This window comes from Gobius niger (genome assembly GCF_951799975.1).
Source record: "Gobius niger genome assembly, chromosome: 19".
In the NCBI taxonomy this organism is placed as follows: domain Eukaryota; kingdom Metazoa; phylum Chordata; class Actinopteri; order Gobiiformes; family Gobiidae; genus Gobius; species Gobius niger.
This window is the reverse complement of record NC_136870.1, coordinates 16,590,260-16,601,350: the sequence shown is the minus strand read 5'-3', so window position 1 is coordinate 16,601,350 and position 11,091 is coordinate 16,590,260. Positions and strand designations below refer to the sequence as shown.

Below are 11,091 nucleotides of genomic sequence, written 5' to 3'. Positions count from 1 at the left end.
GTATAAGACATTTGTTACAAAAAAGCCTTTGTGTGCTGTGCATCCAGCCTAATTATGCAGTATTTTCAATCAATCGTGAACTTACTGGCTTGATCTATTACTGACAGCATTGTTTCCTGAAAGGTGTGAAACATGCTTATACCAGACTACCAGACTGAGTGGGATTAGTAATTCACTCATCGGCGGTGCAATTCCTAATCATTCAAGACATTCATTAACATAATGCTGCATCTAGAAAACATGGAGGACGATAGTCATTAAAATACAAAATATTTATTTTGAAAATGCCTTTAGAAGAAAAACAAAATCGAAATAAAATGAAACCAAATCAAAACCATACAAACTGTTTGGTTACTAGCATACCTAGTGCTAGGAACTAACGATGACGAATTGCTCACTTGGGAATACTCCACAGAAGCTCAAAGGCTCATCACGAACGCCTCTGCCCTTTTGTTTGAGATTTGACCAAGAGGCAAAACAGAGGTGCCCAAAAGTGGCACATGGGGTGACATGGCATCTGGTTTCTTATAGAAATTTACACAAGCAGGGGGCAGACATGTGGCAACCTTTCAGATTTAGTTTCAAAATTAACAAAAAAACAAAAACAAAATCCGAACAAAGTGTTTAATACATATCTGAAATACAGTGGGGACTTAACTGTTGGCAATGATATGGAACTGGAACGGAGTTAGAGGGAGCTTTCTCGACATCCCAAAGAAATATCCTGACATTCCAAAAGCAGGTAGTGTGCTTCTGAAAGATATTGATGACAAAGTGAAAAGGCCCATTTCTGCCAAGACCAGTAGCAGAGACTCAGGCTGCAGTGAGGCTTGGCCTGAAGACCAAGCTTATGAGATAAAGATATATGTATTCTTTAAACCTTTGAATATTTTTATTGTGGTTGTACAATATTCCCTGATGGCCTGAGGTGGCCGCTGAGTGTTACAGAATCCTGAAGACTTATCCAAACCAAAAAAAGGAGTAAAACGAGTGATGAAAGTGTCCATTGACGGGATGGGCAGAGAGTTTGATGGGGTATCCTGTTTGTTGCAGTTCATGGGACTTTGTGGCCCTCCCTTCCTTGTCCCCTTCATAAAATGTTACACACGCTGGTCAAAACACACACAGTTCCTCCATCGCACAGACATGGGAATCTGCTCTGTGGAAGAAGACAATACAGAAACAATATTACAGAAAGAATAGCCATACAGTAACAAGTCACTGGGGACTTTTTTTTACCTATGTTAACTTCTTGGCTTTGTTGTAAAGTGAATCCACGACTTTGCTCATGTTCTGAATTGTTTCCAAGGCTGCCTCGTATGTTTTGTCGACTGGAGGTTCTTCAAATATGATCAATACGCCTTCGCCCTGGTCAAGGATGCCTGGAATAGAGACAACATTTCTACATTACTCCTCCCGAGAGGTTTGTGGTGAGGAAATAACAGAATACCACAGTTAAAGTTCACAAAAGCAAATTTTGCATCGCATCTCCTGTAAACCCAACATAATTGTGCATACCGTGAAACTTTTCGTCCAAGATCATCTGTGATAGTTTCCTCTCTATGTCACCCTGATAAGAAGCAACACAGCATGAATGAAATGCAACGTACTAAATAAAACTTCAAGCAAAAAAACAAAACAATTTACTCACCTTTGACAATTTGATTAAACCAGATATGTGTTCTATCTATAGAGTAAACAAATTATTAGAAATTGTGAATAATAAAAAAAAAAAGGTCCCAAAAAGCCAATTGTATTCAGTGTGGGAAGTACCTGTACTCTGGAAAATGGTTCAATGACTCGAATAAGGTTTTGCTCCAGCAGGTTATCATACAACTTGGCCAGGTGAGTGTTAATGATCGGGTCGTCCCTCAGTTCAGCTTTGTATTCTGTTAGAGCCTGGGGAAATTTAAACAGATTAATATCTTTAACAGTTAACATTACAGTGCCTTCACCAGATCATCAACTTCAACTGAGAATTTACTATTAAAGTTCTTACCTTTTCAAAGTCTGCTAATGATCTGTTCTTACTGGCCTGGGCAATGCATTTCAGTGCATCAGTCTAAAAAAAAAAAGATAACATAATTGAAAAGGTCCATTGCAAGTCACTTCTTGGTCAAACTGACTACTTTTTAGTTTAAGTTTCAGTTTTTGCAAATGAACTTAAAATATTTGATTACAATATTCATAAATGTTGATCTTTAAAATAATACCTACCTGGCGACCAGCGTATCGTAGTGCCAGTTTACCACTGATCAGAGCTTGCACTTCTTCTGGCCTTAAACACAGGAAATCAAAAGATTATTCTTCGAGTCTGGCCAGTTGTCATATCCCCACCAAAAGGATAGCTTCACAATACATTAGAGTGACAAAACACTAAAGTTACTAACAAGTTGAGGACAATTTTGCAGAGCAGCATGTATTTAAGCGACGTGATGGCTCTCGGGTGGTCGACGGAGTCGTAACCCTCAAACGCTTCAAAGAAGTAGGAGTAGGCTGTTTTCCAGTCCTTCTCCTCAGCTGCATGGATGATACCTGCAGCACAGAGGAAAACAGCTGTCAACATCTCAAGCATAAAAGTATCATTAACAAGTCATGCGGGTTAGAAAGATATCTGACCTGACTGCATATCTAGTGCAGCCTGGAGCTTTGGTGGACAGTAGATTGCGTTGGCGGTGGTTCTGGCTGAGGTGAGCGCCGCGCGGGCCTTGGGAAGGTTACTGAGAGCGTGGTATGTCTTACTCTCCAGCAGCTGAACCTCGACGAGCAGAGCCTTATCATCCATCTTTTTCAACTCTTGAAGCAACTGAGTTCCTGGGATCAAAGACAAGGAGAGGTTTAGTCACACCTAATATAGTCGATAAATGCCTGTGCAACTCTGCCCAGCAGCAAGTGCTTTAGTAGGCATCAAAATATAATGACTCTTGAACCTACCAAGTGCCAAAGCCTCTTGATACCGTTTGGTGTCGAAATACAGCGAGATCAGACGTGCCTGGAGGACAGATAAATTCAGAATAAATCTCTGCAATTCCTCCAGCTGTTAATAATATTTATATTGCATTTGTTAATAAGTACTGAACCAAATAGTATATGAAGATTATTGCTTATCAAAACTTCACTAACAGTAAAGCATTATTCATCTACAGCTTGTCATGAAAGCTCAGCATAATTTAACTCTACCAGTTCTAAATGAGCCAGAAAATTGCATTCAGATGTTTCACGCCAAGCTGATACTTTGTTGTTCCTGTCATTCATCACAAATTAGGAAGCTTTGTTCGTCAGCACATTAAATTATACTTTTGATTATTGCTTACTTCCAAAGCTTGTCGTAGGAAGGTCCTTTTCTCAGCCTTGGCCCACTCGATGCACTCCAGACACAGCTCTACCTCCTGGCCCGTAGCAGCCTCCATGTCCAAAAAGAGGTCAAGGAGAGAGCGCACCAGTCTGGCTGCCTTGGCTTTACTGATGGAAATCAGGAAAGGCCTGACAAATTTCAGCAGCCCTCCAAGTTCTAAAATGAGCATACCAGGTTGATCAGATTAGGTGGTGAATATAGTGAGTCATGAGAGTGACTTTTTTTCAAAGATGGTTTAAATGGTCACCTGCTGCCTGTCCCGTCTTGGCCAGGAGTGTCCCCAGCTCCAGGATGCTCTGTTCTTTAACCCTGACAGCTTCCTCATCATTCTCTTGGACATCTCTTCTCACTGTTATACAAAACATGCATACAACAACCATGTTGACTAAATGACATAGCAGTATTGTAGTGTACAATATATATCTTATGTTGTTTTGACATTAGCTCTGGTTTGAGATGGAGTTGAATGGCATTAGTGATAAACACATCTTCAACAGATTGCAGGGCTTAGAGTTTAGGCAAAAAGTATGACTAAATAAATTAAACAAAAGATTGATGCAAAGACAGCAATAAACATCATCCTTGTTCATGACTGGTTTCACCCAAATGTAATCTGTGAAAATCTAATTCCCTGTTATGGCCGCAGAATAACAAGTTGTGAAATTGTTCAGATTTCATAGATACACACAGGGCGCCTGACAAGTGAGGCAATTGACAGCTACAGGCTAGTGTGACAGGGCAATTTGAGGACAGTGTTACTTAATGGTGTCGAAGCAAGCAACCGCACGGATCATTTTCAGACTCATATTTATTCTATAAAGCTAAAGATGTATTTTGCTATGACTGAATCTTATTCATTTGGTTGACAACATTGTGCGAACAGGACACAGCCGCTACTGACAACAGGCTAATGTTAGCGGTGTCGTGCTAACGGCCTTTAAATCAACATGAGATGGCACCGTCAAGAAACTGAACGCCCAGTGACAGATACAACTACACGGATCTCTCTTGAGGACAGTCTTCAAAATACGGGCTAATTTCCCAATCAGGCCTAAAGCTAGCCGAGTTGCTAACTAGCGGTAACAAATGCCTCTCCGTTGTACAGTGAGTCAGCACGGCAGTCACCGGTACTGAAGCTAGCAGCTATCCTCATGGTCAAATTTTAAAGTAGAAATAACACTAGATCAGAAGCGTAATGCCGAATAGTAAACACCGGGTTCACACTTACCAATCGAATGAAGAATATCGATAGAGGCGTTGCGATCCGTGCTAATGAGAGACTGTGCTCTCTGAAATTCAACCACCGCTGCAGCCGCCATCTTCCTTATTCAAATGCTGCCTGAATGAAAACTACGTACGTGACTACGTTACCTCGAGCTGTGATGTCAGCCCGCTGCTGGCACGTGAGAAAGAGAGGGTGATGGGATATGTAGTTAGAGCCATCGGTGATTTGTAGGACCAATACAGAAAAACAAGCAAAACTGAGAACATGATGCTTGGTTTTGTTGACACATTTACTTGTTTTGTAATTTTGTTATTTGTAACAAAAGAACATTGACTGTAAAAATAAAGGCATATCATAAAGGTGTGTATACGTTATAAATCCTTAGCATAGCCTATTATGTGAAAATGATAGAAAACTAGCATGTAAATAAATATTTGTTTTAATATTTGAACTAGCCTCCTTGTTTAGCCTATGCGTGAATGACTTCCACAAGAAACCTGGCAAAATGATCATAATAATTCAAAGGTTCACTGGGTTCGCGCTGCAAAAGCTTACGGGATATGCGTTTATGGAGAGCATAAACAGAGCGCAGAGTGGCGCCCCTCCACCGCCTTTGCGTCAGCTCCTCTCTCAGCCTCACGCACACGCAGCAGCAGTCCTCTCAGCATCCGCATCTCACGGCAGCGAGCGAGGACCAGGGTCACATCTTCATCTGAGCATCCATTCCGCTGCTGTGCGCTGCACTGTGCACCATCCATAGCGCTGTGCGCTTTTCGTTCAGTCGGATTATTTGCCTCTGGTATATTTACCACCGAGATGCTTTGAGGTTCCTCGGAAGTGGTTCTTTTTACCTGCGGAAAACGCGCTTTCACTGCGAGAGGAAAGCTTCGTCACAACCATTGGGCTGATTTTACCGTGAGCAACAGATCTGGTGAGTACAGTAGCCTACCTTAATGTGGGTCATGTTTTGGTAGATTGAGTTTGCTATTTTTAATTGCAAATTACGGCTACAGTTACAAATAGAAAATTGCAAAGGAGATGGAGTCAAGATTAGACGAATAGTCTGACCATTTAGCTCATCATGTCACATTGTTTTTGGTGCATTAGCAGATATCTAAATATAAGTCTGTCATTACACAAATAAGGCTTTCATAAAGTGGAAGTAGATTGTTTTTGTGGTACAGGTTACTCAGTAGAAGCACAGCCACCGCCTAATGTACAGTGAGGCTGCGTCGACGCTCTCGGTATTGGTACCTTGGAGAGCTCCCGATGCAGGCTGCACAATCCAGAATGCTGGCAAAAATGACCAAATCAATATAGATATTGAAGCATTTGCCTGTTAGAACATTTAATCCTAAAATCATTCATGCTGTTATTTCTAGTCTATGATTTTGCAATGATGTACTTTCTGCATAAGTGAGTCGCCCAGTCAATATGAACGGGGCTGTGCACAGCACATACATTAGTGAAAACACCTCGCGTCCCCACTATTGGGTGTACGTTATTCTTGCGCTATTCTCTCAAAATGAGGGTAGTCCTCTGGTTTGGGCCCTTTTTATAGACACACATGGCCGTAAAAGCCCTCTCTGAACGTTCACCTGTGCCTAAGTATTGTGGTGTTTACGGTACGGTCTTCCATTTTAGTGAGGGGGGTGGCGCTTGGCGGCCATTGCTATGAAATATGGATTTTCCTATAAAATATATATGGATTCACTGAAAGATATATCTGCATGCGGGATGTCATGGGGATGTGATTTCCTATATATAACTGCAACAATTACATAGGCTAGGCTATATGGCACACCCGAAGTCAAATCCTAAACGTGGCTGATAAATGCAAATAGGCTACAGTAAAACAGTATAGTGAGAGGGTTTTCTGCTCGGTGCAAACAGGACTGAGAGATCCACAGTCTGAATTCATTAGGTTAAGGTATATGCTGATGTTCCACCATTTACCGAGTCAAATCAATATTGTTAATAAGCCTGAGGCTTTGTCAGATGGAGCCCTTCTGCACACATTAATGAGGACACTGCAGACAGTATAGGATAGGTGATGTATAAGCTCTTATGTACAGTATCCATTTTCTATTTGGTAAAGATCTATCCTGGGTTCTGTGTTTGCAGACAGAGTGCAGCTAATCTGGACTCATTTAGATGATCTGCGGACGTCTGTAGCCCGGGACCAGGTTTTGCGACCCCCAGGTTCTCCTTGTTTCTCCAAACCCCTGGACACCTCCTCCTCCACTAAGTTACCATGGGAACCGTCCTGTCTCTGTCCCCCAGCTACCGTAAGGCAGCACTGTTTGAGGATGGGCCCGCAACCGTGGGCCACTACACAGCCGTCCAGAACAGCAAGAACGCCAAAGACAAGAACTTGAAGCGCCACTCACTAATCAATGTCCTGCCCTGGAAACGCATTGTGGCTGTGTCGGCCAAAAAGAAAGGCTCCAAGAAGGTCCAACCCAATGGCACCTACCAGAACAATGTGACACACCTCAACAATGAGAATCTGAAGAAGTCACAGTCGTGTGCGAACCTATCCTCCTTCACCCAGGACCAGAACACTCCAGCCCTGAACAAAAATTCCAACAACACAGTGTCGTCAGTGAAGAAGGCACCACTGACCAACTCCAATGTGGCGCCCGGCACTCCTAAAAGGGTGATCGTCCAGGCTTCGACCAGTGAGCTGCTGCGATGCCTAGGGGAGTTCTTGTGTCGGCGTTGTTACCGGCTCAAGCACCTCTCGCCCACTGACCCTGTGCTGTGGTTGCGCAGTGTGGATCGCTCGCTCCTTCTCCAGGGCTGGCAGGACCAAGGCTTCATCACCCCAGCGAATGTGGTCTTTGTCTACATGCTCTGCCGCGATGTTGTGTCCTCCGAAGTGGCCACCGAACATGAGCTGCAGGCCGTGCTCCTCACCTGCCTCTACCTGTCCTACTCCTACATGGGCAACGAGATCTCCTACCCGCTCAAGCCGTTCCTAGTGGAGTCCTCCAAGGAGACCTTCTGGGACCGCTGCCTTTCCATCATCAACCTGATGAGCGCCAAGATGCTGCAAATCAACTCGGACCCGCACTACTTCACCCAGGTGTTCGCCGACCTCAAAAACGAGAGCCAGAAGGAGGAGGAGAGGAGCCGCCTGCTCATTGGACTGGACCGGTGAGGGGATGCCTGGGGGGTATTCTATAGGGAGGGGTAGTTTATTCAGGGCACGGGGTAGGTGTGGGTACGCTAGTCTGGCATTTTTGTTGTATTAGTATATCCCGAATGATTACTTGAAGTAGAAACAAAATATGGACACATAGATTTCTCACTTTGCTTGACAATACTTAAAAATCTGCATGACAGAATTGGATTTTGGACTGAAACAAACAAACAAACAAACAAACAAACAAACAAACAAACAAACAAAAATACTCTACTCTTAACAAAGCAGAATTCAGCAAAAGGAAAAAGACCAAGTGAACTTTTTTGAATTAAAAAGTAAACCATGTCTCAGCCAGGACTTATTTGACTCGGTGCATGACTTCAAATCACAGCAACGTCGCCCAAGAAGTGACTTCCTGTTTCGATCCAGCACGCCAAAATAAAAGCACACAGCTCGTCTCATTGAGTAGTTCAGCAGGTACTTGCAACATAACAAGAATATAACTAAGTACACACATTTTAAGCGTTTTGCTTAAGCAGAAAGGAAGTTGAACTAATGAATTAAAGATGGTGCTTTTATTTTGGTGTGCTGGATCGAAACAGGAAGTCACTTCATGGGCGGCGTTGTTATGATTTGAAGTTATGCACAGAGTCAATTAAAAACAGGTCTCTCGCAACAGATCATTAACTGCAAATGATGCACCATTGAGAGCCAACAGGCTACTTTCATAAAATCTACAGAACTTGTAGATATTTTGACACATAGATTCACACAATTACAAAGATCACCGATAAGGGAATAAAATATATATTTTAAAAGTAAAAAATGCCAGACTTATGTACGTCCCTTTCTTAATACGCACATATTTATCAATTTGAAAACTTGGCGATTAGAAAAAGGGGAGGAAAAAAAAGCATATACTACAGCAATGAATGTGGACTGACCTGCTTGGACCAGACCAGTGACCATGTGACTGTTGTGCTGCCCCCTGCAGGAGGGTGAGGGCCATTGCCTGACTGACCACTGCACGATGACCCAATCTTCACCATGAGACTACCACCTCCTTCTACTCTTTCAATCCATGGATGGGACATTTTGGCACATTCGGCCCTGAAAGTGGACGAGCAGTTGTGGATCTGAAGTTTTTTTCCGTGGCTTTGTCTGTAGCGCTGGACAGAATAGTGGCCAAAATGGATAATCAAAAAAACATTGTTGGGACTACACTGACCACACGAGGATCTTACAGTATGCATTGTAAGTCGTACTGTCTAGAAAGACCTTATTTATTTTCATCTAGAAAAAGTGGATGTTTCACTCGCTCCCGAAAGGCTGAATAAGACCTTACGGAGATCGCTTATTTATTGCTCTTCTTTCATTTTTTATTTATTTAAAGATGTAAAGATGTTTTTTGCACGTGTGCCATGCAGTTTTACCAAAATTCTGCGTCTTTTTACTTGAGTTGCTTCTTCTTCTTCTTTTGTTTTTCTTTTCTTTTTTTTTAGGGAATGCAGTGAACAAAAGTGAAAAAAAAAAAGTTAATTTAGCTTTGCTTGCTACAATAGACCGTTTTGGTTCAAACAGGGGATTTTTTCTGTTGCATTTTTTGTACATTTTGAAATAATTTATGTGAATTCAGCGTAGAAAATGTTAAAAAACAGTGCCATATCAGGTCTGAGAAGGGATTTTCATCTAGTAATAAGAATACCGACACCTTATACTATTGCCATTATGTATTTATTGTTTGGGCACATTTAAGCGAAGAGATTTGATGGACCGTGCTACAGGATGTGAAGTGTGCCTACGTTTGGTGGGATGAAGATGGAGGTTGAAGTTTGAAATAATGAACTGTTTAGCCCTCAAGATCAAAAAAATCGGACCGCGCCAAAGTGACACACACACTACTGACTTGATCTGAAAATAACCCAGAGTCCCCCCCCCACCCCACCCCTGCGACATTGGCCTACATGAAGAGCTATGACAACCTGCCGTCTCGCATATCAAGGACGAAGCGCCGCTCAGTTAGGGAGGTGCAAATGATTCTATTTTGCAGCAAAGCACATTCAGGTATCTCAAAACGAATGACTGTTCTCTGTGGCTTGGAGACTGCAGTTTCTCATAGGATCAATATTACGCTGTAAATGCAGTATGTGGCCAGTATCTCAATGTTGTCACTTTATACTTTATACTATCAATACGACTTACTCATACTCCCAATAACAGTACTGTGCAAAAGATGAAGGTCATGAGCCGGTAATGCTAATATGTAATTTCACCCTGGGAGTTACTTTTCTGTGTCGGCTTTGAAGGTGTTTGTGCAACTATTCAACTCAAATATGATCATTTAGAATAAGACAATACCTACATGTTTGCAGATTGTGCTCGACATGTTCAGAACAAAATGAAAATGCATCCGAAGGGGTGAGTCATCCCGCATATGCAGAGCTGGTTAAAGTCTTGTGGGAGGCTATTGGTTAGAGTTTCCTGCGCTAGATGTAATATAATAATCTTTGAGAACACAGACAGACCTACCTTGCAATGGCTCAGATTTCTATGATTCTGCTCCAAACCTTTTACAACCTTTACACAGTACTGTTTATCTGTATTCACGAGGGCAGGGTTTGCTTGTTCACAACCGAAGGCATAGGGAGCATAGTTCGGACGGGCCGAGGAGGAGGAAGGAAGGGAGGAAGCAGTTTGGGTGCAAAGATGAAGAAATTCACTGAAACGTGCCATCCTTTTAGTTTCCACACTGACGTCATTCTCTGGTTGTTTCGAATACTTTCAACTATAAATATGATAATAAGATTCAAGTAATAGTTAAAGAAAAAAAAAAAAACAATTCCTTTTCTGTATCTTGTTGTTTGTAGAGTAAGAGAAGACAGGAGGTGTGAATGAGTGCGCGAGAGTGTTTATTTGTATGAAGCTAATGTGTGACGTGTTTTCTTTTGGACATCAGAGGAGGAGGGAGGTAGAGGCTGTTCAATACGATTTTTGAAAAAGACAAAAAAAAAAGCTCTTGCTGTAACTCAAACCTCTTTTTCAGTTTGTTTTGGGCTTATTTTATTTATTTTTGTACTGTGATGGAAAATAAAATGCACTGATCGTTCAAGGTGAGGTTGTGTCTTTATTATTATTAATAATTCTTTAAAAGCCTTGTTGCTATGCGGATTCAACGCCTTTATCGGATTATGTTAAAGTGTGTGCCGGTCCCATGCTCGGATAGGAAAATGATCGGCCTTAGGAAGGGCATCTGCCGTAACAGCGAGTCATAATTGGGGGTTGCAGGTTCTTGGATGTGACGATGTCACAGGACCCAGTGGGGGCAAGAGCCAGATTTCCTATTAACTGCATTACACTTTCACA

At 42.2% G+C, this 11,091-nt stretch overlaps 2 protein-coding genes across 2 annotated transcripts; one reads left to right on the top strand and one right to left on the bottom strand.

The window, feature by feature from the left end:
- Positions 1–257: 257 nt before the first annotated feature.
- psmd11b (proteasome 26S subunit, non-ATPase 11b) lies at positions 258–4,724 on the bottom strand. Its single transcript, XM_079577789.1, has 13 exons — positions 4,584–4,724; positions 3,603–3,704; positions 3,315–3,511; positions 2,935–2,992; positions 2,620–2,814; positions 2,391–2,535; positions 2,218–2,278; positions 2,000–2,062; positions 1,774–1,899; positions 1,652–1,687; positions 1,519–1,570; positions 1,240–1,382; positions 258–1,159 (listed from the first exon to the last, which is right to left on the bottom strand). The coding sequence occupies exons 1-12, from the start codon at positions 4,672–4,674 to the stop codon at positions 1,240–1,242; spliced, it is 1,269 nt and encodes a 422-aa protein (XP_079433915.1). The 5' UTR covers positions 4,675–4,724; the 3' UTR covers positions 258–1,159.
- Positions 4,725–5,235: 511 nt separating this feature from the next.
- Positions 5,236–10,567, top strand: cdk5r1b (cyclin dependent kinase 5, regulatory subunit 1b (p35)). Its single transcript, XM_079576930.1, has 3 exons — positions 5,236–5,511; positions 6,705–7,739; positions 8,723–10,567. Exons 2-3 carry the CDS (start codon positions 6,835–6,837, stop codon positions 8,742–8,744), a joined length of 927 nt encoding a protein of 308 aa, XP_079433056.1. The 5' UTR covers positions 5,236–5,511; positions 6,705–6,834; the 3' UTR covers positions 8,745–10,567.
- Positions 10,568–11,091: the final 524 nt, after the last annotated feature.

Coding starts and splice junctions, on each gene's coding strand:
- psmd11b (XM_079577789.1), bottom strand. CDS start 4,674: ATGGCGGCTGCAGCGGTGGTTGAATTTCAGAGAGCACAGTCTCTCATT. Junction 2,536..2,619: donor TGCACTAGATATGCAGTCAG/GTCAGATATCTT, acceptor TCTGTGCTGCAG/GTATCATCCATGCAGCTGAG. Junction 2,063..2,217: donor TACGATACGCTGGTCGCCAG/GTAGGTATTATT, acceptor TTTTTTTTTTAG/ACTGATGCACTGAAATGCAT.
- cdk5r1b (XM_079576930.1), top strand. CDS start 6,835: ATGGGAACCGTCCTGTCTCTGTCCCCCAGCTACCGTAAGGCAGCACTG. Junction 7,740..8,722: donor CTGCTCATTGGACTGGACCG/GTGAGGGGATGC, acceptor TGCCCCCTGCAG/GAGGGTGAGGGCCATTGCCT.